The sequence below is a fragment of the Bidens hawaiensis genome, unplaced genomic scaffold, assembly GCF_021521415.1.
Source record: "Bidens hawaiensis isolate Kalapana, Puna unplaced genomic scaffold, B.hawaiensis_p1.1 tig00002123_1, whole genome shotgun sequence".
Lineage (NCBI taxonomy): Eukaryota > Viridiplantae > Streptophyta > Magnoliopsida > Asterales > Asteraceae > Bidens > Bidens hawaiensis.
In genome coordinates, this window is record NW_027491112.1 from 681,489 (window position 1) to 708,938 (window position 27,450).

A 27,450-nucleotide genomic window follows, 5' to 3' on the forward strand; every position below is an offset into this window, starting at 1 on the left:
TAGACTATCTCATTCACAAACCAACCAAACCACAATTTTTATTATAAAAATAATATCTCTCTTTTCCACCAATTTAATCCAACAAAACCAAACTTCATTATTTTTTATTAAATAAATATGACTTATAAATATTTTTATTAATAATTGTTGTGTTTTTTTTAAAAGTGTTTAAAATAGGTTAAACTAATTTCTTTATTTAAAAATAAACAATATATAATTAATATAAAATTAATTTAAAAAAATATTTAGATTACTTAAATATTTAGAACAATTAAACGAAAAATTTCATCATCAACATCATCATCATCCTACGCCGCGGTAAACGCTTACCGGGGCGGTGAACACGCTCTTCTTGCAGTGGTTGCCATCCTTTTACAGCTTTGTGGGATTTCGAGTAACCTTCATAAGCACCGTTAAGGTCGAACCGCGGCGTGTAGAAGACCATAGAAACCACTATATAAACACGCGATATCTATAGGCTCCATACAACAAAAAATTGTTAATCCCCCACCCATACATCACCGTAATACTTTGGAAAATAATAACAATGGAGCCCGAAAATAGCATCTACACAACCATGAAAATTTTGATCTGAAATAAACAAGAAAATTGTGGCTGTGTGAATGCTATTTTGGGGTCCATTATTATTAGTATAGAAAATGGTCTCATCGGTCTACGATTTAAGTCCGCTCATCAGTATATTACCCTGGAAACTAATAACGATGGAGCCCGAAAATAGCATCTACACAGCCACGATAAATTCGGTCTGAAATTAAGAAGATAATTGGGGCTGCGTGAATGCTATTTTGGAGTCCATTATTATTAATATAGAATACAGTCTCGTCGGTCAATTTAACGTGGTTGGTCGAGCGGATATTGGTGGCTGTGTAGATGCTATTTTGGAGTCTTTATTAAAATCAATATAAAACGAGGGGGATGAACGTGCCTAGAGGGCCCCATTCATGAATCCCAACAGTCCCGAAAATCCCAAAAGGTTTAAGGGATTTTGGAATTCGGTCAGCTAGGAGTAATGACTGGTGTGCGTCATTACTATTAATCGATGAACAAAAGGTTGCAGGCGGGTTTTGACAATTGAAGCAATTGTCGTTAATGTTCTTGTTGTGTGGATGCTATTTTAAACATCTTAGGACTAGTTTGTAATTACTCGCTCGTTCGTTCTAATGTAATCGTAACTTGTGTAACACTATTATTATATTTCACATTTTAAAGATTACACTATCATTGTACATTACATAAAAGACGAAACGTTTGAAACAAGGACATATTCATCGCCATTTAATATTAGTATACTTTGTATATATATATTTTATATCAAAAATGAGACGATATTATTGTAACAACTCGAAAATTCCAATTAAGATTGTATCCGTAACCCGACCCATTTTGATTTTCTCAAAGAATTTAATCAATGAAAAACCGCGTTTATCGAGTAAATTAACTATTTATTTAATTAATTATATAAAACATATTTGATGTGTTGTAAAACATACTTATTTTCCTTATGATTTTATCACGGTTTTTATGCTTAATTGTTTATTTTATGAAAGTATTGGGGGTTAAGTGCAATAATTTACAAAGTTTAAATGTTAATTGTAGGTTTATGAAAGATGGTGAAAAAAGAGTTAAGTTGGAAGACTTTAGGGGCCTTTTTGGTCAAGTCTCAAAGCTACAACTCAAGGCCCGACCCAATCCCACAAGTTAGAAGCCTTACATGATATTATATTAAGTTAATTAACTTAATTTTCTGCCATGATCTAGCCCTAAATCCCGAAAAAAAAAGAACCCTAACTCCTGCCAAGGTTGCGATCGACAGCAGCAAAGGAAAAGAAAAAAAAGAGCTTGTGGCGGCTGTGGTGGCTGTTGTGACGGCTGGAGAGGAAGAACACCAAGGAGAGTCTTGTGCAGCTGCTAGGCATCATAAACATTCATAATCTCAGCCATATAACCCTAAGTAATCATTCATAAACTTTATTTTTTGTTCAAGAACCCTAACTAGTTGAATTGATCTTTTTCTTTGGATTGTTTTGCAAGTAATTGATTGTTTGACTTTGATTTAGTTATTCTTGGATTTTGAATGAGTTTGATTATGTTTATGTTGATGTTTATGATGTTTTACTTGAATGTTAATGGCTTTCCAAACTTAATGAGTAGCTAATCTTGTTTGTTCTACCTAGGTTTGATGAATATTGTTAGGTTTTGACTAGTAATATGGATTGTTAATGATCATGACTTAAATTGTTAATGTAAAGTTTGATTTAACAGTAAATTAGATTGTGTTTAGTGGTTGTGTTTTGTTTGATTATACCTAATAACCTCGTGCTTTAATTAATTGAATCGGTGTTGATTAGTTGTTGCATGTTTAAGGCTCTTTACTTTGTGTTTAGGGTTTATTTGCGGGAAGTACAACCGTAGGGATAAGTGGGTAAATTAATTAGATAAAATCAGTTGTGAAACACCTTCTTAGAGACCGAGAGGTGATAAGAAGTAAACTTGTCTCGTTACTTTTACTTGTTAGAATTAAGATCGCACGAGAGCGGGTTTTGTTCTTGTCGGGTTTGGGTGTTTGAGCGATTAGTTGGTCTAGTTTAAGTTAAGTTGAATTGTTCCTCTATCCTTGGTTGCGTAGTATTCGTTTCCATTAGGCTAGTGTGTCGGTGAGACCGAGAGGTGAGTCGGCATTAGAACACGTTAATAATTTGTTTTCCCGGTTTTTTCTTAAAATCAACTAAAATAAGTTAGAGTTTGTTAGTGAGACCGAGAGGTGATCTGACCTTCTTGAGCGAACTTTAGTTGTGTCATCCTTTAGGACCGGTGTCGTGAGAGTTTTCAATCCATTGTCTTGTCATCTCCTTCAATATGATTCTTACCTAGGTAGACGTTTTTATCACTGCAGTCAAAGTTTCCGAAGTTTTGTTAAAAGTTTTCATTTAGTTAAGTTAAGTAGTTAAATTAAATCTAAAAAAATCAATTAAATATTTTGGTGAGTCTTGGTTAGAGTTTAGTGATTATAAACGTTTTCACGTGTCTTCGAGTTCGATATCCGGACTTTCCTTATCTGTGCTATACGCGACCGGTACACTTGCCGTTTGTGTGAACTAGGATAGATTGTTTGGTTTTTAAAGCTTAGTTGCGACGTGTGTTTTATTTATATATATATTTTCGCACGTCAAGTTTTTGGCGCCGTTGCCGGGGACACGGTTTGAGGCGTATTAAGAACGACTCGAGTTAGGACTTGCCTTGTTTACTACTTGTTTTTCTTGTTTGTTTTGTTTGTTAGTTTAAAATAGTTTAGCTAATTATAGTTTCTTTTTTTTATTTTAATAGTTGTATGCGACGTACTCGATCTCTAGGACCACCAGAAATTGAAGGATTTCCCGAACCAGAGAGAGAGATTTTTGAGAGACATCGTACAAAACCGTCTTCCAGTTCATCTACATCCGTCGATAATACGTTCTCTTCTCCTACTTTTTTTGAACCCGTCATTAGGGATAGGATTATGGGCGACGCGAATCCACCACCGAGGAGGACAGTTGCAGACCGGGCCCGTTCGGTCGATGCTGGCGTGAGATCCAGCATTGCCCCACCAGCTATAGGAGTTCAAACGACTTGGCAGATTCCATCTAATGTTCTGAACACGATTGCTCATTCTGCTCAATTTCACAGGTTACTCCATGAGAACCCACATGCTCATATCACTCGCATCACACGAATTTGCGACACGTTTCATCTTGCCGGCGTATCCGAAGACGCCATCAAACTCCGAATCTTTCCGTTCTCACTCGTTGATCATGCGAGTCTGTGGCTTGAGTCCCTCCCACAGGGATCCATTGCTACTTGGGCTGCCATGCAGACCCAATTTCTTGAAAAATACGATCCTCCGGCTAAGGCCGCTCGTTTGCGTAACCAAATTCATTCTTTCCAGATGGAGGACACCGAGAGCTTCTACGAGGCGTGGGAAAGGTTCAAAAATCTACTTGCGTTATGTCCAAACCACGGCCTACAAGACTGGGCGGTTGTTGAAAGTTCTACAACGGAGTAACGTACGCAACTCAGAGTATGCTCGACACAGCTGCAGGAGGTAAACTATTGACAACGAAGGATGCGGATGAGTGCATTGCCTTGTTTAACGGTTTAGCCATGAGTGGATACCAGCGACCACCAGTTAAGAGTACCAAAACCGTCGATTCCCTATCACGCGGCATGCATTCGGTCGACACGGGCACCGCACTTGCGGCACAAGTTGAAGCGTTAGCAAAGATCGTGAAGGACTTGCAGGTGAAAAGTAAGTTATGCGAGATCTGTAGAGGGGGACATGATACTGTTCAGTGCCCCGTAGGTTTCCAGGAGGAGGCAGTCGACTTCGTTAATAATCTAAACCGAAATCAACATTCTTTCAATTCTTATAATTCGGGGTGGAGAGGTAACCAAAATTCCAACTGGAGAAACGGAAATCAGTCCGGCTTCCAGCAACGTCAGAGCCTATTCCAGGATTCCGGTGAGGGAACGAGTAGTGGGGAGAAGAAGCCCACGTTAGAGGAGATGATGGCACAACAGACACAGATGTTGTCGCAACTCATGACTCGAGAGGACTCCCGTCACAAAGAAACTCAAGAGAAATTCCGGGAGCACGAGTCATTCATGAGAAATCAAGGAGCGTCAATTCAAAATCTTGAGCGTCAGATAGGAGAGATAGCAAGTCGTCTAAATGAGAGGTCACCAGGTACACTTCCAAGTAACACTGAACAATTTCCGAAGGCGTTCACGAAGGCTGTGACGACAAGGAGCGTTGCAGGGGCACGTAGCGAGCCCGTGATTCAAGAGGAGACGAGAGGAGTCGTTAACGAGCCTGAGGTAGATGTAGAGGAGCAGGTAGATGGGGAGATTTAGTTGGAATCTCCACCGGCCAAGGTGCATCAGAGGCACAGCCCCGAAAGTTCAGCACAGGCTGAGAACCAACCATTACCCAGCACACCACCGAGAGTCTACAAACCTAGACTCCCATATCCCGGGAGAGTCCGTAGGAATAGAGACGAGGAGCAGAACTCCAAATTTCTTGATCTTTTGAAGCAACTTCATCTTAATATTCCTTTCCTTGAGGCACTTACGCAAATGCCCAAATACGCAAAGTTTCTTAAGGATATTCTTTAGAACAAAAAGAAGGTAGCCGAAGTCTCTTCCATTCCTCTGAGTGTTGGTTGCTCTGCTGTCTTGCAGAGAAAGTTACCAGAAAAGATGTCCGATCCTGGGAGTTTCACAATTCCTTGCATCTTGAGTGATAATACAGTCGTCCATGCGCTGGCAGATCTTGGTGCAGTATTAATCTCATGCCGTATTTCGTGTATCGCAAGTTGGGTCTAGGCGAACCGAGGCCTACCCGTATGAGTATCCAGCTTGCTGATCGTTCTGTGAAATACACCGAGAGGTGGTCGAGAACATGCTTGTTCGTGTCGACAAGTTCATCTTCCCGGTGGACTTTGTCATCCTGGACATGAACGATGACGATAGTGTCCCACTCATCTTGGGCCGACCATTCCTTGCCACTACACAGGCATTGATCGATGTCTGCGAGGGTAAATTAATCTTAAGAGTTGGGGATGAGAACGTCACCTTTGACGTTCGACAGTCACTGAAACACCCCAAGTCTGCTGATGACTCCTTATATTTCATTGATACCATCATGGAGCATGTCGGGGAGTTTCTCAGCGAAATTTGTGGAGGATCTGCCTCCGACACCCAGATTCTCGATAGGGAGATTCCGGAGATTGAAATGGTTGCCGTAACCAATCAGTCCTTAAATGACGACACCGAGTCGCATACCCCTGAATCTGGTGTGTCTGCTGAGATCGTACGAGACGATCCGATGGACCGACCTTCAGTCGAGAGTCCTCCTTCTTCCTTATAGCTTAAGGATTTACCTTCCCACCTTGAGTATGCATTTTTAGATGAAGAGAGGAAGCTTCTGGTTATCATTGCATCTGCTTTGACCGAGGTCGAGAAGGAGAAGTTGTTGAGGGTGCTACGAGAGCACAAGGAGGCTATTGCATGGAAGATTATCGACATCAAGGGTATCAACCCTTCGTTTTGCACTCATAAATTCCTCATGGAGGAAAATTTCAAAACTGTCGTCCAGCCTCAACGACGGCTTAATCCAAAAATGCAAGAGGTCGTAAAGAAGAAGATCATTAAACTCCTTGATGCGGGGATCATTTTCCCCATTTCTGATAGTGCTTGGGTGAGTCCAGTTCAAGTGGTTCCTAAAAAGGGTGGCATGACTGTCGTCACCAACGAGAGGAACGAGCTTATTCCCACGAGGACTGTGACGGGATGGCGAGTCTGCCTCGACTATCGCCGATTGAATGATGCCACCAGGAAAGACCACTTTCCTCTCCCATTCATTGATCAGATGTTAGAGCGCTTAGCAGGTCAGCAGTACTACTGCTTCCTAGATGGTTTCTCCGGGTACTTCCAGGTTCCGATAGCTCCCGACGACCAGGAGAAAACCACTTTCACCTGCCCTTACGGAACGTTTGCTTACAAACGTATGCCGTTCGGACTTTGTAACGCTCCGGTCACATTCCAGAGGTGTATGGTGGCCATTTTCCATGATATGAACGAGGACTCCATGGAGGTGTTCATGGACGATTTTTCCGTATTTGGGAGTTCCTTCGATCATTGTTTATCAAATCTCGAGAGGACGATGTCCCGCTGCGTTGACACCATCCTAGTCCTTAACTGGGAAAAATGTCATTTCATGGTTCACGAGGGCATTGTTCTAGGTCATCGAATCTCAAGTGCGGGGATAGAGGTTGACCGGGCAAAGGTCGAGACCATTTCTAATCTTCCCCCGCCTACTTCTGTGAGATCAATTCGTAGCTTTCTAGGTCATGCCGGGTTCTACCGCCGGTTCATCAAAGATTTTACTAAAATCGCGAGACCCATGACCAAAATTTTGGAGAAGGGTGCTCCATTTGTTTTTTCAGAGCAGTGTATCGAGGCGTTTGATCTTCTAAAAGACAAACTCGTTAACGCCCCAATCATGGTTGCTCCCGACTGATCGTTACTATTCGAGTTGATGTGTGACGCGATCGAATTCGCAGTCGGAGCGGTTCTTGGACAACGGAAGGATAAACATTTCCATCCGATCTACTATGCGAGCCGGACATTAAATGGCGCACATGAAAGCTATACCACCACCGAAAAAGAGCTTTTAGCTGTGGTGTTCACTTTCGACAAATTTAGGTCCTATCTGGTTTGTCCAAAACGATTGTTTATACAGATCATGCCGCTATTAGATATCTTTTCAGCAAGCAGGATGCTAAGCCTCATCTTATCCGATGGATCCTGTTGCTTCAAGAGTTCAATATAGAGATCGCTTAAAAAACGAAAAAATCTACACTTAAGTCGTATCAAATTTCCTCACAAATATGTTGACTGAAAGATCGCTTTGAATCAGGCAATGTTAATGACATCATATATTTAATATAAAATGATGTCATAACTCGTAATAAATGGTTACAATGCTGGACCCTTTTTTTTAAGTAGAAGACTTTCTACAATTCATTTATCTTGCATCTTGATACCACCTTCACCAAAACAAACTTAATTTTAGATTTTATTTTAAACTAACAATTTAATTTATTTCTAGTAATACCAATATTAATTATGCGCTACAAACCTTCAACTTTAAGATGGGGCATCACTTTACACACCATCAAACTGTAGGTCCCAAAACAACCACCGAGCGGTTTTGCTCTCGATAAACGTGTCGAGACGGGTGCGGTAAATCAAACGACCGAACATAAAGATAAAGATAAGATATATGAACGATCTCGTTTTCAGTTAAAAGATTTGATATATAAAAGATAGAACCGACCCACCCAATGTGAGCTCTACTTGGGTGGTGATTTACATCTTACAAGCACACATACAAATGACAAATAAAGTCATATATATAGCCAAATACATATCTTTCTAGAAGCTTAATCTCGTTGAAGCTAAACGTGTGTCCCGAAGCTCTCGTTTCGTGTCCGGTTTCCTAGTCAACATAACTTATTAACTTGACCATAATATATGTAATGAGTTTCATAATTTGATATCGCAAGTCACAAATATTGGCCTTACACAAACTAAAGATCCTTTGTTTGAGCTCTTCTAGTGTTCATAATCACAACTTCGTTTAAGTGGAGAGGAGTGTTGAAACGGGTGATCTGATGGAAATTTTCAGCCAGAAAAAAAGAATCATTTAGTTATGTTTAAGTAATTTAGTGTTTAATTTTGATATACTATGTTCAATTGTTTAGCACTAGTTTATATTGATCTGTTGACCAGACTCGTTTTCACTCACCCGGACATGCTAAATATACTCTTCTAAATACTTAAACAAATAATAAAAAGAATAATTGGTTAGAATGATTTCTCACGTACACTTCTCGTACCAAAAAACACTTCTCGCACGAACCTAACTACATATATTACTGTTTGATTTATATCAATACTTATTAAAAATACATAACATGTAAATATATAAATAATAGACCATAAAATTTGTTCATTATTTCCACACTTTTAAAATATTTGTTTTGATACTTTGAAAGTTAGTTGGAGGAAGTTTGTCTTGCAATTACCAATCATGCATGATGTCACCCCACATGACAAATTAAACGTAGTTTTCGTATGACGTATTATATGCTATGATTTCTAGTGTAATCTACGTACTTCTTACGTTTGATTTTATAGGGTTACGTGGCTGATTGTCAAGTAACAAAAACTAAACCTCTTAAGAATCTAATGATCCCACGAGTTTAAGTCCTAAGGAAAGAAATTTGATTTGTTATTTTAGAGACTATTAAGTAGCACAAATAAAATCCAATTACACTATATTTCAAGACAAAAACCCTAATGGTCAATTTATATTTCAAAACACATCATCTTTTTTTTTCTAAGAATCCAAATACAAGTCTATTTCTTAATCCAACTTGACTAGTCATTCCAACTACTAATTTAATTCCTAATAAGCAAAATCCCATTTCCTCGAAGTTTCACTCACATGTACCAATAAGTACAAAAAGACCAAGACTTTTGACCTCTTATCTCTTATGGACTTATCCTCGAGTTTACTTCCTATAAGAACTCACAACCCTTATGGGTTTCTTCTTCAATCATTTGAATAGTCCATCAAACCAGCACAAATGGCAGCCACCATAGATCTTAATCTTAGTCTTTTTTGCCCAAATGAGGGCCCTCCAGTAAGTACATAATATTACTTACCTAATTAATCAATGCATGCATTTATACATAAACATACATATATATGCATTTGAAGTTTAACCTTTTTTACTTCTTGTGAATTAAGGTCAAGGAAGTCAGTTTCAGCCATGATGACGATGACGATGACGACGATCATTCGTTCGAAAATGAGGTTTGTGGTTAATTACATGAGTGAGGAGTGTTTGGTAATTATATTAAGGTATGGTGTATGTATGAGCTGCAGGCTGATGATCCTTCAGTTGGAGATTTAAGTAATGAAAATACAAAGCTAAAGGAGAGACTTATTAGTGCATATGGCAAGTATTACTCTCTAAAAACTCAAGTCAAGAAACTAATGCAAGACAAAGAAGAGTTAGAGTGGAGTCCAAGGAAAAGAAAATTCGAAGACACAGTTCAACAAAGCTCGTGGAAGAGGCTGAACGAGGAACTAGCAAGGTCGGAAACTAAAATAGTTTATGTACGCATAGACCCATCCGATAAAAGCCTGGTACTATACTCTTCTCTCTTTCGTAAACAAGCTTAACTGTTAAATAAACTCTCTTTTATTTTAAGCATGAGTTCAAAGAGTTGTGTTGTTGATTTTGAAGGTAGTGAAGGATGGATATCAATGGAGGAAATATGGACAAAAGGTGACAAGAGATAACCCTTCACCTAGAGCTTACTACAAGTGCTTTTGGGCACCGACCTGCCCGATGAAGAAGAAGGTAACGTCTCTATGACGAGAGTAGAAACACGTACAAAAGATAAACAGAAAGAAGTCTCGAAGGAATTGATATATTACGAAATGACGAAAACTTACATACAAGTTCTTTTCATAGGGATTTTCTATGAAAAGATTACCAAATTTCTAAAATTACAAATATCAGATAAATTATGAAATTCAAGACATAACCAAATGCTTAAATTAAGGGAATCATTGATTTACGCATTTTACACTAAACAAAATGAAAGAATAAAAATTACTAAAATTAGGGAAATTTTAAATGCGAAATAGCACGCCTAATTTATGGAATTTGGACGACGGCTGAGCCAAAACAGTGTTTTGCCACATTATGCCATATTATATATGGGTCCCTTTCTGTCCCGTTTTCCATGTCTAACTAGTCATGGTAGGAGTCGGTTTGATAATCTCTTTATCACAGACTCACTCTAAACACAACATTGGTTTCAGGTGCAAAGAAGTATGGATGATGATGGTGTTGTAGTTGTAACCTATGAAGGAGAACACAACCATAGAAGCACTATGCAAGAGGCAACATATGCTTTAGCCCATGAAAGTGAGATTTTTAGTCCTAGTGAAAGAATGTTCAACTCCCCAAAACTTGATGAAAGTTTAGTGGAACAAATGGCTACTTATCTAAGTAAAGACCCTAATTTTACTTCAAAGCTTGCGGCTGCCATTTCCTCAAAGATTCTGGAAGTAGAAACCTTCTGAAGTATGTTAAATGGACTAGAATCCTAGATAGTGTTTATTCTTTGAAGTTTCAATTATGTGATTAAGGGTGTTAATAAGGATTCATCGTTAGGTCAGACTGTCAGTATGTTAGCGGGTTTGTTAGTTGGAACTATAATTCGTCGTAAATTCCAGAGATCCCATTGAACATAATTAATCAGTTTCCATCTTCATTTACAACATTCCAAATAAATGAATAAATAAAATGACTAGATATTAAATTTAATAGTATCAAATCCTAAAATATTAGTCACATAGTTCACTAAAGTACCAAGTTGCTTATTAAAATTATAAGCTTCTGATAAGATGTTGCGATCGCAACATATATACCGCCAAAGTTGGTACCCTTAGGTAGGTTATACGTATTTTATACATGTATATAAACATACAATGCCAAGTACTTTCCGTTTAATTGTCATACATAAGCATATCTTGAACGCGCGTGGATCATGTGACAAGTGCCATGGCAAGAATACTATTGTATGTGAATAGATATTTCAAGTTCGATCGGATAGTGACATATAACACGTATATAAACTTGAATATTTCAAAGACGTTGAAATTTTTTGTAACATGTCTTTTTCAGTTTGAATATAATTAGCTCAAGTAATTCGTCATGACAAAGAGATCCATATCTACCACACAATATCAGTACCTTATAGCGTGTATTCAAACTTGGTAACATTAGTTTTGACTGCACCAAATGATAAGTTTCTTAGAGATTAGTGCTTGATTAATGCTTGTATTTAAAATGTTTCAATTGGCGTTTATTATAATTGATTAACACCTATAGCGTTTGGTTGCTTGTATTTGAACGTTATAAGTAGTAATGGTCGGTATTTCATCTAACTGAGGTTATTATAATGACAATTTATGCGAAAATCATTGACCGAATGTCATTCTATCAACTTCTCAAATATGCAAATGTTTAGAAAGTTATAAAAATGGACAATAAAAACCTAAAAGTCTACAACATTCAACAAACGAACCAAAAATTATGTTAGGTTTAAGTGATAATTAGTCAAAATTTATGTACTATTTGAATTGGTTTAACAATAAGTTAGATAGTAATTAATTATATTAATTAATATACGCATCGGAAAAATAAACGAATAATCAACACAAAAACGAAACCTGACAGGATCATGGTTAAATACGATGCGAGCATAGTGATTATTTAATCTAACTAGTGATGAGAAAGATATACCTTGGTTAATGACTAACCGGTCGAGATGCCGAGGTTCAACGAACTTATGCTAGGTGACGACCGAACACGAGTGAGGGGTTGCAGTGGCGGCGATGTGATGCGGCAACGGTTTTACGATGGCCGGAAACAGCCGACTGGAGCGGCGACTGCGGTGTCCGATGGCGGCAGTGGTTGCGGCCGGTGGTTGTGGGGGTTTTATTTTGTTCAAGAGTTACCCAAATCACCCCTAACTTCAAATGAACATTCTCTATTTATAAAGTATGGATGTGAATGCATGTTTGCTAAGTGACGGTGAAGCATGCATGCGCGACAAGTGGTGATGAAAAAGCATGTGCGACAAGTGACGAAGAAGAATGCATGTGCTACAAGTGGCGATTGAATTATGCACGCGTGACAAGTAGCAAAAAAAAAAATGCATGTGCTACAAATGGCGACTGAATTATGCATGCGCGACAAATGGCAAATAAGGCTTGCCTGTTGGTTATCAACCAGTTCATGCATCGGTCTCTTGGTACCCGCAATAAGTTTATTATTTAAAATAAAAAGTATATATATTATTAATAACAAGTGTTAATAATAATATAAACCTGTTAACGATCATATATATAATTATACTGTATAATTATACATCCATGATTCGTTTCACATATCGTTTGTAATTACCAGTTAAACCCGTTAAGTGGATTTTAGTTTGTTGCCCATGTTGTAACTCTTACGAGTCATAACTCGGCCGGCTACGTTAATTAATCGGACCGGTCCATTTTTCCAACTGATTAAGGAGATGTTTGGGATTGCTTATTTCACCAACTTATAATTTATTAATTTTTTTGAAGAAGAACAAGGTGTTTGGAATTGCTTTTGATGTGAGAGGGAAAAGTTAATAAGTTACACTTTTGTAACTTATTGAAAAGTTATAAGGAGGTAAAATAGGAATCCCTAACGTCCCCTAAACTTTACAACCAGTAGTCTTATTATGAATACAAAACGAAAACACTTGTGATCTTCTAAAATGTGCGGTCTGTTATGAGTTAATTATTTATAAAGGTAGATGTCAGTTTACCTTATCGACATGAAGGAATTGGAAGGTTTGTAATTGTAAGTATTTGCAATTTTTAAAACAGTTAGGTTTAGTATGTTATTTTAACTAATAAGTAAAATTATTATTTAATAGTAGTGAACACAAAGATAAAATTATACAATGTGTCAAGTTTTACAATTACAGTGTTAACTTTTACCATTGCCCACTCCCCAAGCCCCATTCACTTCTGGCACGAGTTCGCCTGCACCTAACCCTGTCACCCATTCTAGCAGGTTTCTTCGGTCTCATTCACGGCACCTTTCAGTATCTGCAACAGAGTGTTTGGACATTGGTCTTCGGCATCAAATGCTTCAGTTTGTATGGTAAAAAAAAAAGAAAATAATATATTTTATAATATATTACACAGATGGTTCATGTGGTACAATGAAATTTCAATACCTATGTTACAAAGATTAATAGTATTAAAGAAGCAATATTACACAGATAAAATTATACAACGTGTCAAGTTTTACAATTACAGTGTTAACTTTTACCATTGCCCACTCCCCAAGCCCCATTCACTTCTGGCACGAGTTCGCCTGCACCTGACCCTGTCACCCATTCTAGCAGGTTTCTTCGGTCCCATTCACGGCACCTTTCAGTATCCGCAACAGAGTGTTTGGACATTGGTCTTCGGCATCAAATGCTTCAGTTTGTATGGTAAAAAAAAAGAAAATAATATATTTTATAATATATTACACAGATGGTTCATGTGGTACAATGAAATTTCAATACCTATGTTACAAAGATTAATAGTATTAAAGAAGCAATATTTGCATCAAATGTGTGTACTTAAACCATTTCAGAAAATCTCGCTTTTCATAACAGTTGTGACATTATGGTAACAACTACAAGTATCAAAACTTGTAACAACATGTGGTTACTTACCACTTACAACATGGAATAAAGACCAAAGAGAAAAAATAAATCAATAAAAACAGAAAATACAGAAGCTCCAAAAAATGAATGACCCCAGCGGATAAATATCTCGTTGTATGTCAAAACTCAAAACATCAGCAACACGAACACTAGGACAGCGGTGTCACAGGCTTCTGGGAGGTTAATGTTGCAACACTCTTGTACTGTCACAAGTAAGATTCATCAGAACATAAACCAATCGCATCCAATCCAATTAAATGAATCAAGTTATGTGACAAGGCATTTACCTTCTGTTGCGTGTACTTTTGGCGTATAGCATGAAGTGGGCTCGCATTGTTAAGTTGCAGATCTTGAAGGGCTAGAACTGTAACTTTTAGCTCTGCTGCCTTGTAACTAGTATAATGTTCCAATGTAGCATTCTGCAAGAAGATTCAATGATCAAGTTGACTTTTTTGACTACTGTATTATTATTTATTAGCATTCCTTCTGATCATTCTATGAATATAATAACTTGCATATATATATTTTGCAAATAAACACTGACCCATGGATCTTCATCCTGATCTAGCGTCCATTTGGCCAGGTATACTGCCGAGGCTGCTATGAGGGACGGTAGGAACTTTAAGAAACCGTACTCAGTTTGAGTTAAATCAGTTAAATAGTTGGCCAGAAATTCAAGTTCTATGATTGGAGCCTGCATAGAAGACAGTTAATGGGCTCATTCAATTGTTTCAGTTTCATGAGTCTGTTTGATGAAAGTAATTTATAATTATGTTAACTTACCTTATAAGAACTTTGTGCTGCCAAAAGGAATCTCCTGTAAAATGAAATAGAAGCATTTAGCATTGAAAAAAAGGTGTTAATATGTTATACGGACTACAACCTCAAGAACTTTTTGGTAGTTGGAACAGAAAGCTGAAAGCTCAATGCATCAAGTATTTGATGCTCCATCTCCAGTACCTGTTAACTAAAATCTCGGTTACTAAAATTCAAATTATTATGTGGATTTTATGAACTAAACATACATCTGCTCTTGTGTAGGTGCTGTCAGTGATGAGACAGAATTCTTCAACACGTGGAGCGCAAATTTCTTCATACTTCCTAAAACAAAATAAATTTGATTAGATTATCAGTGGACAATTTTCTCACAAGCACGTAAAAAATATGGACGGTTTAAGTAACCTCTAGAAGGTTTATGTGTCTTGATAAAGGAAAAAGAAGAGAACTCACGAAGCAAGGAGCATGCATGTTATACCAAGCAATTGGAGTCTTCGTTTTGCGATACATTTCTTAGAGAGATATAGATCAATGAGAGCAACTGTAAGATAGAATGTTTCTGAAGCTAGCCCATATTCCTCACAGACCTGAATTCAATATAAAAAAAAACAATTTGATCATACATTCATGTGCAACCTCCAGGAAGCAATCAAATAAAAGCAGAGCTAACCTCCACAAGCCAATCAATAAGAATGCTCCGCATTTCTTGTGTGATCTCCAGCTGCACTGTTTTCATATAATCAACCGAATGCCTCCACTTAAGCTGTGAAAAAACCAAGTACCTTCAAATAAGTTAGAGAGAAGATAAGATTTCCTTTACAGAAAACAAGAAAAACATAATGTGCAAAAGTGAGCATATATTGTATCATTTCAAGTAGTTGGACTGGCTAATAAAATTCAAGGAGTTTCTCTTGGTGTCTAGGTCTTCTAAATACACACCCACACACATATATAGGCATATAACTATAAAATATAATAAACATAATGGAACATTTAAGTAGAGAAAGTGTAACAGAAACTGATATTTTCACCCCAAAAAATATATATATTATTAAAAGTAAAACCTTGCAACTAGTGAATTTTGGTTAGTTTTTATAAATATATAAAAACTCATAGACAACGAAGGTATTAACCGATGAAGGGATGTCAACAGCAATGCAGACCTCTGCAGTGCGTAAATTGTCATATATTTCTGCAACATATAAGTTACACATCTGAGGACCCTCGTGCTTCAGATCTATGTCAATAATGGATTGATCATTTGAAGCATCCACTTTGCTGGTAATCTTGCTTTCTCCTGCATTATGAAACAATAAATTGTGTATATGTGGTTGAATTGCTTTATCATTTTCTGCTGCTTTTTCCTTTTTCTTATGAATCTGAGGGTCCACCCAAATAGATAACGCCACACCGTCATTCTTCTTGACAGTACATCTTTTGACCTGCTTGCTAGCCTGACAACAAACAACATTATCAGGAAATCAAAAAAAAAAACTTGGACTGTGTCGTGTTCATTGTGACCAATTGTCATTGTTTGATATTGCATAGACAAATAACATGTTCTATTTTTAATATACTAACTAATACAAATATGTACCTTTACTTTTTTTGCATTGGCGTCTGTTTTGCTTGAATCAAAGGGATTGTTAGTGATATCCTTAAGAACGGCCCGTCTCTTGGTTCGGACAATGGGGGCAACATCAGTAGAAGACTTGTTATCTGATGATGTTCTTTTGGCTTTTGGTTGAAGGGTCTGCTTATGATCCGGTTTCACCACATGAGGTAATGGTGGCAGACCCCCTGATGCCCTTGATGCTTTTGCACAAGCTCTAGTAACTCGTCCGGTGGGCACTTGATTATTAGATGCAAGTACATTTTCTTTATCCATGTCCCTCTGCCTTGAAGAAGATTGGTGGTAGCTGATTTCAGATTGACTTGTTTTCCATGAAATCTGCACCTAAAACATTCACATTATGTTATTAAGTAACTGTTATCATACTTATTGTGAAATACAATTACGGTTCACTTGTATGTAATTGGAATTGTAAAACGTTTGAACAAACTAATGTCAAAAGCGCAGTGACTGTAACTTTCCATCTTGTTTTGATGCAAGCATATGGCATAAAACGGTTACTGATCTATAATTCCCCTAAGTAGGTACACCGCATATAAACTATCAAGTCATTCCAAAATATAGCTTAAACATTATTGTAATGCAGCAAAACTCATCAACCAATAATCATATATGAAAATCCATCATTATTGTTCCTATCTCAACTTTCTTTACCAACAGTATAATAATGAATCAGCATCCCCAATTATTGTTGTCCAATTGCTTTACTTTCCTATTTGCTGCATTGCACTCTTGAAAACCAACTAACAAGCCAATTGTATAAACAACATAGTTATCAAATAATTCAAATGCAATATGCACACTTCAAGGCACAAAAAAAGTGAGGGCTTGAGAATAAAAATCACATTTAAATAAAAAAAACTAAAAATATATTTTGTATATGAAAAATAATAATTATATTCTTCAAATAAATAAACAAAAGCGATTAGATAAAATTTAATATCATATAATCTAGTACCAAAAGTTTTAAAATAGTCAAGATTCAAATGTAATTCCAAAACTTGAATGACGAAATGTTGAATGTAATTCCTTTGACCAATCCAAGATCTAAGTTTCAATCTCACTCCTTCCCTTTCTTTTGCTCGGCTTTTATCTTTTCATGTTCCTATCGTAGACAATGCTAAAGCGCTCACCTGGGAACTGTTAGCGCATTTATTAAGCCTCGCCTGAAAAATGGGCCTAGACGCAAGAAGCAAGGGTTTTTTAATCTATGATAAACAAATCAAATAAACTAATGAACCATTTATATGTCAACACAGAACTCTTCTTTCGGTGTATAAAAAATTAAAAATGTATTGGCACTTCCACTAACACATTTTGTTTAGAATCAAAGGCAAAATCAAAACATTTTTTATATTTTATGATTCCTAAAAGAGTCAATTGAGTAACCTAGGTGAATTATAATTATAAACTTAAAACCGTTTCGGATCACCCGAAAGTAGATCTCAAAACCCTAAATAAAATAACAATAATAGGTCAAATTATCAAACAGAATTAACAGATAAAAAACTTGATAATAGAAACTTGCTAAAACCGAAATCTGAATAGAACAAACAAACCATAGGGCCACATATAAAATAAAATAAATCTACTGTTAATATATATAGTAGTTAAATAATGAATCAAGTACAAAACAAAACAGAAAGAGTAACAGATTGTCGTTAATTTAAAAATATAGAGGTTTTATTATATCATCTCCAAGGCAGCAACTTAGGGTTTGTTTGTTTGTTTGTTTATTATTCATTCAGCAATTGTCAAAATGAGATAAAATATGAGCTCACTGACTCTGCATTTGGTGAAGAATGGAGTAGTCTGGAAAGAATAATCGAGCTAGGGCTCCGTTGAAGTACATCTTGCGAGAACCATATAGACTGGTAGCTAGCAATGCGTGCTGTGCTGATGTGTGTGTGAGTGAGAGGCATATATAATAGGTGTGTGTGTGTGTGTATAGTGGCTGTATGTATATGTATAAACTTCGAAAATCTTCTGGACAATTATTTCTTCCACGTTTCACCAAATAAACTATGGTTAATGTCTTTTATCAAGAGCTTAAATTGTGACACATAGGTGAAACATCTGGGTTGTAAAAGTTTAGTCTAGTAGCCGAATATACAGACGGAACAACGATTTGCTGACATGTGACATTTTAAGAGAAACGTCTACCTAGACGTCTTGTGACAGAAAAGGTCTAAGCCACACGCTTCCTTCGTCTTAGGCTAGACCCCACCTCCACTTAGTGTTTAGGACTCAAACGCTTCCTTCACTTAACAACAAAGGACACTGATGGGGTCTAAATTATATATAAATAATATTAATATTTGATACACTTTTATTTGGTTTCGAGCTAGTTTTTATTGAATAACATTTCTATATGGCTCATATTCAAATTTTAATGGTTTCAAGAGTCAACGAGTTAAACTGGAACAGTTTTACTAAACCAACGAGCAAACTCTTGACAAATTTTATTTGTCATTGTTTTCCTTTTCCTTAATTATTATTAGTATTTAACAAAAAGAACAAAATAGGAAAGGGTTGGTCTGGTTGAATATTATTATTATTATATTAATAGTATTATTATTCAATATATGGTACATCTCAATTTCATGAATTATTATTATTATTATTGTAGGCCCACCATGATGAAAGACACATAAAGAGTAGAACATGGATGCATGGTTGGTCAAGGCTCCTTCAATAATCTTAAAATTTGGGCTGGTCAATTTTTGGGCTAGACAAGAATTATGGACCCGGTGAAGCCTCTAGGTTAGAGATGTTAACTTGTGGCAAAAGTTAAAAAGAAAGATATATATATATATGATTGGGAAGAGCAGCAAACGGGAGGCAGAGTATTATTATTTTCTTGGAGAGGAGCGCAGAGATCAAAAAGAATAAAGAGTCTGGGATAGGGTTTTGAATAGAATAATATATATACATATTCGAGTTTTTTTTTTGAACATACAAGTTTTCCTCCTACTATTTACATTATACCGCCAATGCCAGGAATCGAACCCTGGACCTCTCACCAAAAGGCCAAAGCCTTTACCATCCCACCAAAGTGGTGATGGCATACATATTCGAGTTGACTGGAAGACAAAAACCACAAAAAGGTTTTTGTTTGGCAGAATACTTTTTGATTCTCGAGAGATCAGAGAAGTTCAAGGCAGCAGAATTATTATTATTTATTTCTTGAGTGCCGGCTGTTTTTGGATTGAGACGCAAGAGACGATTTGGAGTATCATTATTGTTTCAGGTTTATGTTTTTACTATTTTCAAAGATTAAAAATATGATTTGCATATTATTATTTTATTATTCGTCATTGAATATGAGTAGCTAAACTTATTAGAACTACCTAGGTTTGGTTAATTGACGATGTGTTGACGATTGTTTCGGGTTGAGTAACAAACATATAATTGATTTTCTAGTGTCAAGTTCATATTATTATGATTTTATTATATGATTGCTATTGAGTTGTTCAATGTTATATTAATTAAACCCCGTGTGATTTTATCTTTACATTAATTACTTTCGTGTTTTGTTTAGGATTGCATGTTAGACTAATTACTTGGTGTTTTTGGTTATTTGTGGTAGACGTCACCATAGGGTTTGATAGGTTAGAATTGTTTTTCTCAATGGTTCATCTCCTTTTAGTTGGACCAAGACATTAGGAGTGGTTTGTCTCTTTGGTATATTCGATTTAGTTAGCCGTTGCGAGATCACGTGCGGTTTTCTAGCTGTTGATTAGGTTAATTTGTAAGCCGAATTATTTAATCTTTAATATTGAATTACCCCTTATTCCTTAAGTTTGTTAAGATTACGAGCTTTAGAGGAATTTGTGATTTTGATACGGACCAAGTAATAAATCAATTGGGTACTTAGAAAATCAACTGTGTTTTTTCTTCTTTTCTAGACGTTTTTAGGGGTCTTTAGTAAAACTGACCGTGGGGACCTATTTTCCCTAATTATTGTCTAGTGAGATCATCTTTATAACCCGGTTTTATGTGTTCGTTGTCACCTGAGCGTCGTTGATAGTCGTTAAGATACCTTACCTGGGTGGTTCACCTTCATCATATTTGAGAGCTCCGTTGTGCCATTAAGTTTTTCTTGTCAGTTTCGTTAACTTAAGTAAGTTAGTTAAACTAATTAAAATAAAATATAAAAAAATAAAAGAATAATAATATCAATTAAATATTTTAAGGTAGGACTTGGATTGGGGTTTATAATCTGAGCCGTTCTCACGTGTCTTCGAGTTCGATATCCGAACTTTCCTCATCTTTGCTATACGCGACCGGTACACTTGCCGTTTGTATGAACTAGGATAGATTGTTTGATTTTTAAAGCTTAGTTGCGATTCGTGATTATTATATATATTTTCTCACATTAGACACATTAATACAAATGTGTACACCGGTGTATATGTCATGCGTCCCATATGACATCGTATGATTAATGGTTATACGCTCGTCAATGGTCACATCAATTATTTTATGTGTGAATCAATCATATTATAATTTCATATGATTTGTTAGACATCATCTCATATACCCTTCATATGATCATTTTTTCATTAGACATAAGATTTTGATGAACTTTTTTTTTTCATGTTATGTGGGCATTACGTTACTATCATCCAATTATCCATATGCAATGTCTTCATAACCGAACATTTTACCAGCCCATTAGTTAGATCGGTACAAGAGGTCTGACCAGAACCCTATATGTAACATTCGTCATTTTCGATCTTTTTTGCATTTGTATTTGTATCAAAACCCGACCCGATTTGTAAACCAAATATTTCACTAATATAAAATGTTGGATTTGTATGTTTCATAATCATCTCTTACCTTTTGGATTTGTTACTAGATTGTATTATTTAAACCTTTTTTTTTTAAAAAAAAACACATGCAAGTATTGATATAAAACAAGGAAAACAAGTTTGACTCCTTCCCTATATAAACAACCCCATCCTCTTCATTATTCTTTGCTCATTCATCTTCTTTCTCTCCCAAATAAAGTTCATATCTCTAACCTCTAAGGTTCTTAATAATCAAGCAATAACCTTCTTTAATTCTTGTTTGTTACTTATTAATTCATATCTTGTGGCACAACATATATATAATATGCACCCCTTGTTTCCTTCGGCTTTCATCTTCTTCGGGAGGTGATATGCTACAAGGCAAGGCTACATGGAGAACTCTTTGTAGTTCTTATTTATACTATTATCCTTTAATGCTTTCCTAGTCTTGTTCATATTGTAAGTAGTTTAGCTTTTAATTCATGTTTAAAGAGTTTCATGGTATTGGTTATGAAGTCACTAGTCTCGGTTTTATCCCGAGATTAGACCCGAATCAAGACCGAACCAAGACCAAACTCTTGTTTACTAGTCTTGTTTATACTATTTCCCTTTAATACTTTTGTTTATATTGTAAGTAGTTTAGTTTTAATTCATGTTTAAAGAGTTCCATGGTGTTGGGTATGAAGTCACTAGTCTCGGTTTCATCCCGAGATTAGACCCGAATCAAGACCGAACTCTTGTTTACTAGCTTTTGTTTTAAATAGTTTTGTTTACTAGTTTTGTTTAAAATAGTTAAATAAACATGTTTATGAAAGATTTGAACCTTGTAACTTCTAAAACCATTTTGATAGTTCTATGGTATTTGGGTATGTGGCAACCATCCTCGGTATCATTCCGAGTCAAGGACCGAACCAAAACCGAACTAAACCGAGTTCACTTGCCTAAGACACATAAGTGTGTTTTTGGCCATCGAAACTCATCTTTTCTTCAAGAATGTATTTTAAACTAATTTTAAGTATTTTATCAACTTACTTGGTGTGTCGGTATCCAACTTGATCTTATAACAAGCTTGTACCGGTGATACCAAATACACACTTAACGGACGTTAAGGTTCTTCATAATAGAACTATATACTTGGTTAAGTCTTTCGATTTTATTGAGTTATCTCAAAACATTTTGGAAAGTTAACTTTGAGTTTAGTTAATTATCTAGACCCAAGTTAACAAATCCGAACACTCGATTAAAACCTTGTTTTGGTGTTCATATACCCAAAGGGTCTTGCATTAGTGCATTATAACCCACATAAGTTACTTAACATAGGTTGAGTAATAATTATGAATGAAATACCAAGATCCGGTTTCGAGTAAACTTACTTTTTAGAACATGTCTTTAATTTCCCAAGTATTTACATTTTTAAACCATAAACTTCATTTATTTACTTTACTTGTCATATTTTATTTTAAACCCTTCCAAGACTACCTACTAACTTAAGACCCGTTTAATCTAGGTCTTGCTCGTTAAACCCGATCTCCGATTATTCACGAATCAATCTTTCAAGTTACTTAGTTAACGTGAGTACATTTCATCCCCCGTTTTCACTTTTATCTTTTGGGGGTAACATGCATACTTATTCAAACAAAAATGATTTATATTATACTCATTTCTCAAACCACAAACTTTAGGGTATATGATGCTAGAATACTTGCTCTATTGTGTGTTATATGTCTCATATGCTTTACGTGCGTGAGTGTTTATTTTTATGTTGTTGTTGAGCCTCATTAAGTATGATCATACGCTCCCCTAACTACTTAGCCTTGTGCTAGTAGAATAGGGCCTCATTATCAAAGTATGTCGGTATTCTTACCGATTAGAAAGGATCCTCATTTACATATGTTTTATATACCATGATTGATGCTTTTATTTATAGTCTCATATACGTTTGTGGATTTCACTCATATTATATATGCTCAAAACTATGAAATTGCTCACCAACATACGTGTTGACAAATGTTATTTTATGCATGTTACAAGTTTGATTATTACTTGAGTTGGAGTTTGAAGACGTCATTCTATTTTGATACCGCTAGGTTATTAGAAGAATGAACAATATCTATTTCTTATGTTTTGATGTTATTTATATGAACAATATGTGTTACTTTGGTGATTGAATGAAATTAATGAGTTGATTAAATATTGTCACTTTAATAGTGTCTTGTGTATTTGTCCAATCACGTTGCACCCCGGCATGTTCCGCAGCCTTTGGTCGGGGTGTGACGGATTGGTATCAGAGCCAAGACTGTAAGATAGGTGGTTATACGTAACGGCCTAGTATAGTTTTGCTTTAGGGTCCTTATACGTGTTGCTTATACGTGTTACCCTACTTGATTGTTCATTACACTTATACATTTAATTGCTTATTTATTTCATTTAATCTTCAAAAATATACACATGCACACACTCTCATAGTATTCCAATGTATCCTTACCTTAGAACGCAAAAACATTAGTTTTTATATTGTGTTTTATGGATCACAAACTTAATTTCGATCCCGTTATTTAAGATCTCCTTAAAGGTTGCATTTATATCGGGTTTGTAGCCATCATGGAAAGCGAAACACTATGAAACGACCATTTGACAAAAAGATTCCAAGAATCGAAGGTGATATACTTACCTGGGATGGTTGAATTATAGTGTGCGTTTTCTAGGCCTACGAATCGTGTTATACATGTCAATACTTTAAGTTGTCGAATGCAAGCGTTCCGGTTGCCTCCTTATATTTTTTGGTGTTAAAAATACAAGTTGTTTTTAACATCTCGTTGTATCTCCGTTTTTATTATATGTTATTTTCGTTATTTGAGTCACAACAACATAATTAAGACGCGATGGTACGTGCACATGTTCGACTCCACCTATTATTTTATACAACTTTATTTGTCGGGATATCAAACCCTGGTGATTTCATGTACGATTTTCCCGACTATATATATAAATTTCAAAATCTCAAAACCTCCAATTTTTGAATGGCAAAAGTTTGAAACTTATAAATATATATACATTTTTATCTTTTGATGTAAGTATAAAATGGTTTTTACTAACATTCTCATTCTCATAACTCTAAGATTCACAATCATTAAACCCTACATTTACTCTTTTTCCCTCATACTTATATCAATTACCCCAAACTTATACCATTTCTCTTTTATTATTTTAAAATGCCTCCAATCCGTCGCCAACTACGCAAGCCGAGCTCCGGTCGTCGGATGGCCGCCATGGTAGCAAAAGAAATCGCCGCTGTGATTCCCGGACTCATAACTCAAATCCAAGCCACCCAACCCACCGTTGCTCAAACCACACCCAACCCCATACCTTTTGCTTTGAAAAACTTCACTAGTGCCAACCCATCTCAATTCTTTGGTACGAGCTGTTCCACCACTTTGTCACAATGGTTCGAGAAAATGGAAAGTGTGTTTACTCTTTGTGAGTGCCCCAAACTCAAAAAGACCACGTATGCCTCTAGCATGTTTGAGAATACCGCCCGCACTTGGTGGAATAGCGAGATTTTCAACCATGGAGCGGACGTAGCTATGGCCTACTCATGGACCAAGCTCAAAGAAGTCATGATGAAAAAGTTTTGCCAAAAACATGAACTTCAAAAACTCGAATCCGAATTTTGGGAACTCAAGCAAGAGAGTGGTGACAACTCCACCTACTCCAACCGCTTTCACGAGCTTAGTCTCTTGGTTCCTCACTTGGTCACTCCCCTCGAAAGGGCTATTGACAAGTATGTCGGAGGTTTGCCTATGTAAATCCGCGACTCGGTGATGAGTCGCGGCCCGCAAACCCTTCATGATGCTATTACCTTCGCCGGTGCTCTTTCTGAAAACCATGTCAAAGACGGTACCTCTCCATCAAGAAAACGAGTGACAAGAGTAAGCCCGAACCAACCCCTCAAGCTAAAGTCGACCCACAACCTCAAGCCATCAACTGCTCCAATTCCACCCACCACACCAAAAAGAAAATCAAACCAAACTACCGAAACTATGCTGTCACCCACCCATCACAACCTCAATCTCAATCCCACGCACTCCAAAACCGAAAACCGTATTCCGGCCCGCACCCATTATGTAACACTTTTCAACGTCATCATCCCTCCTACTCTGCTTGTCGCCACTGCACCAAGTGTAACCGCTATGGTCACACTAACAACGTGTGTCGAGAAGCCTCTCGTGGGCAACCCGCTCCACCAAGGTATGCCTCATCCAACCAAAATCGTCCCGCTCCTTTTGCTCAAAACACTCTTTCTCAACCTAGAGCTTGTTTCAATTGTGGAGACCCGAATCACTTCCGCAATGCTTGTCCTCGACTTGCTCTTGTTAACCAAGCCCAAATCATACCCACACCCTACTATCAAACCCAAGCCTACCAAGTTCAAACTTACCAACCCCAAATCCCGCAACTTCTGGCTCCTCCCACTCAACCGATCCAAGCCATGCAAGCCCTTCCTCCTCCATCACACCTGCAAGCCATGCAAGCTCTCCCACCTCCTCCGGCTCAACAAGTTAACCACGGCAACCAAGGGCGTGCCTTTATGATGAACGCCAACCAAGCTCAAGTTGCCATCGATGTGGTGAACGGTACGTTTTTTGTAAATGAACATTTAGCTTCAATTTTATTTGATACCGAAGCTGATAGTAGTTTTGTTTCTTCTAAATTCGAATCTATTCTTGGCGTATCTCGCACTAAACTTTCTCGCCCCTTTTCTGTCGAAGTCGCCAACTGAAATTCCATCATCATCGATTCGGCCATTCGCGATTGTATCCTCACTCTTTGCAAGCACGAGTTCTCGATCGACCTCATCCCGATGCAAATGGGAAGCTTCGACATCATAGTAGGCATGGATTGGTTAGCTTTGCACCGTGCCGAAGTCATTTGTTATGACAAATTCATTCGTATCCTGCTCGTCAATGGCAAAATTCTCAAAGTATTTGGCAAAACGATCCCCAAGAAACTCAACCTTATGTCTTGATCTCAATCTCGTAAGTACTTGCGCCAAAAGTACGTTCCATTCCTAGCCCAAGCGGTGGTGAAAGATCCAAAAGAAAAGAAGATTCAAGACATTCCCGTTGTTTGTGAATTTCCAGGCGTTTTTCCCAAAGACGTCTCCGGTCTTCCACCCGTTCGTCCTGTTGAATTTCGAATCGACCTTGTGCCCGGCGCGACTCCCGTAGCCAAGGCTCCTTACCGTTTAGCTCCTTTGGAATTGCAAGAGTTATCGAACCAACTTCAAGAACTCTCCGATAGGGCTTTATCCGTCCAAGCTCTTCTCCTTGGGGCGCTCCCGTCCTCTTAGTGAAAAAGAAAGATGGCTCGTTTCGCATGTGTATCGATTATCGTGAACTCAATAAACTCACCATTAAAAATCGTTACCCCTTGCCTCGCATCGACGACCTCTTTGATCAACTTCAAGGCGCAACTTGTTTTTCCAAAATCGATCTTCGATCGGGTTATCATCAATTGCATGTTCATGAAGATGACATTCCTAAAACTGCTTTTCGTACTCGGTATGGACATTACGAATTTTTGGTTATGCCTTTCGGATTAACCAATGCACCCACGGTATTCATGGACCTCATGAACCATGTTTGTAAACCATTCTTGGACAAATTCGTGATTGTTTTTATCGATGACATTCTTATCTTCTCCAAAACCCGAGCCGAACATGAACATCATTTATGTTCCATTCTCGATCTCCTAAGAAAAGAACAACTTTATGCCAAGTTCTCCAAATGTGAATTTTGGTTAAAAGAGGTTCAATTTTTGGGTCATGTCGTCGACGATAAAGGTATTCATGTTGATCCCGCCAAAATCGAGGCCGTAAAAGATTGGAAGACTCCATCCACACCCACGGAAATCCAATCTTTCCTTGGTTTGGTCGCGTATTATCGGCGATTCATTCTAAACTTCTCTAAAATCGCGTTACCCCTCACCACACTAACTCATAAAGGAGAACCTTACAAATGGGGACCGAAACAAGAAGAAGCTTTCCAAACTCTAAAGCATATGATTTGCAACGCTCCTGTTCTAACCCTTCCCGATGGAAACGACGACTTTGTGGTATTTTGCGATACATCCAACCAAGGTCTCGGTTGCGTTCTCATGCAACGCGGTCAAGTTATCGCATATGCCTCAAGGCAACTCAAGGATCACGAAAAGAATTATACGACTCATGATCTCGAACTTGGTGGCGTCGTTTTCGCTCTCAAAATCTGGAGACATTATCTTTATGGCACAAAATATGTTGTATTCACCGATCACAAAAGTCTACAACACATCATTGACCAA

The 27,450-nt window shown here is 37.1% G+C and overlaps 2 protein-coding genes across 2 annotated transcripts; one reads left to right on the forward strand and one right to left on the reverse strand.

The window, feature by feature from the left end:
• The first annotated feature begins 8,465 nt into the window (after positions 1–8,465).
• On the forward strand, positions 8,466–10,945 carry LOC143605216 (putative WRKY transcription factor 40). Its single transcript, XM_077081423.1, has 5 exons — positions 8,466–9,266; positions 9,374–9,439; positions 9,512–9,775; positions 9,876–9,992; positions 10,460–10,945. Exons 1-5 carry the CDS (start codon positions 9,210–9,212, stop codon positions 10,721–10,723), a joined length of 768 nt encoding a protein of 255 aa, XP_076937538.1. The 5' UTR covers positions 8,466–9,209; the 3' UTR covers positions 10,724–10,945.
• Positions 10,946–14,379: 3,434 nt separating this feature from the next.
• LOC143606003 (cyclin-A2-1-like) lies at positions 14,380–25,619 on the reverse strand. The gene is made up of 11 exons (XM_077081923.1): positions 25,547–25,619; positions 24,968–25,092; positions 16,280–16,639; positions 15,846–16,163; positions 15,353–15,445; positions 15,136–15,269; positions 14,931–15,006; positions 14,789–14,865; positions 14,689–14,722; positions 14,450–14,599; positions 14,380–14,400 (listed from the first exon to the last, which is right to left on the reverse strand). The coding sequence occupies exons 1-11, from the start codon at positions 25,617–25,619 to the stop codon at positions 14,380–14,382; spliced, it is 1,461 nt and encodes a 486-aa protein (XP_076938038.1).
• Positions 25,620–27,450: the final 1,831 nt, after the last annotated feature.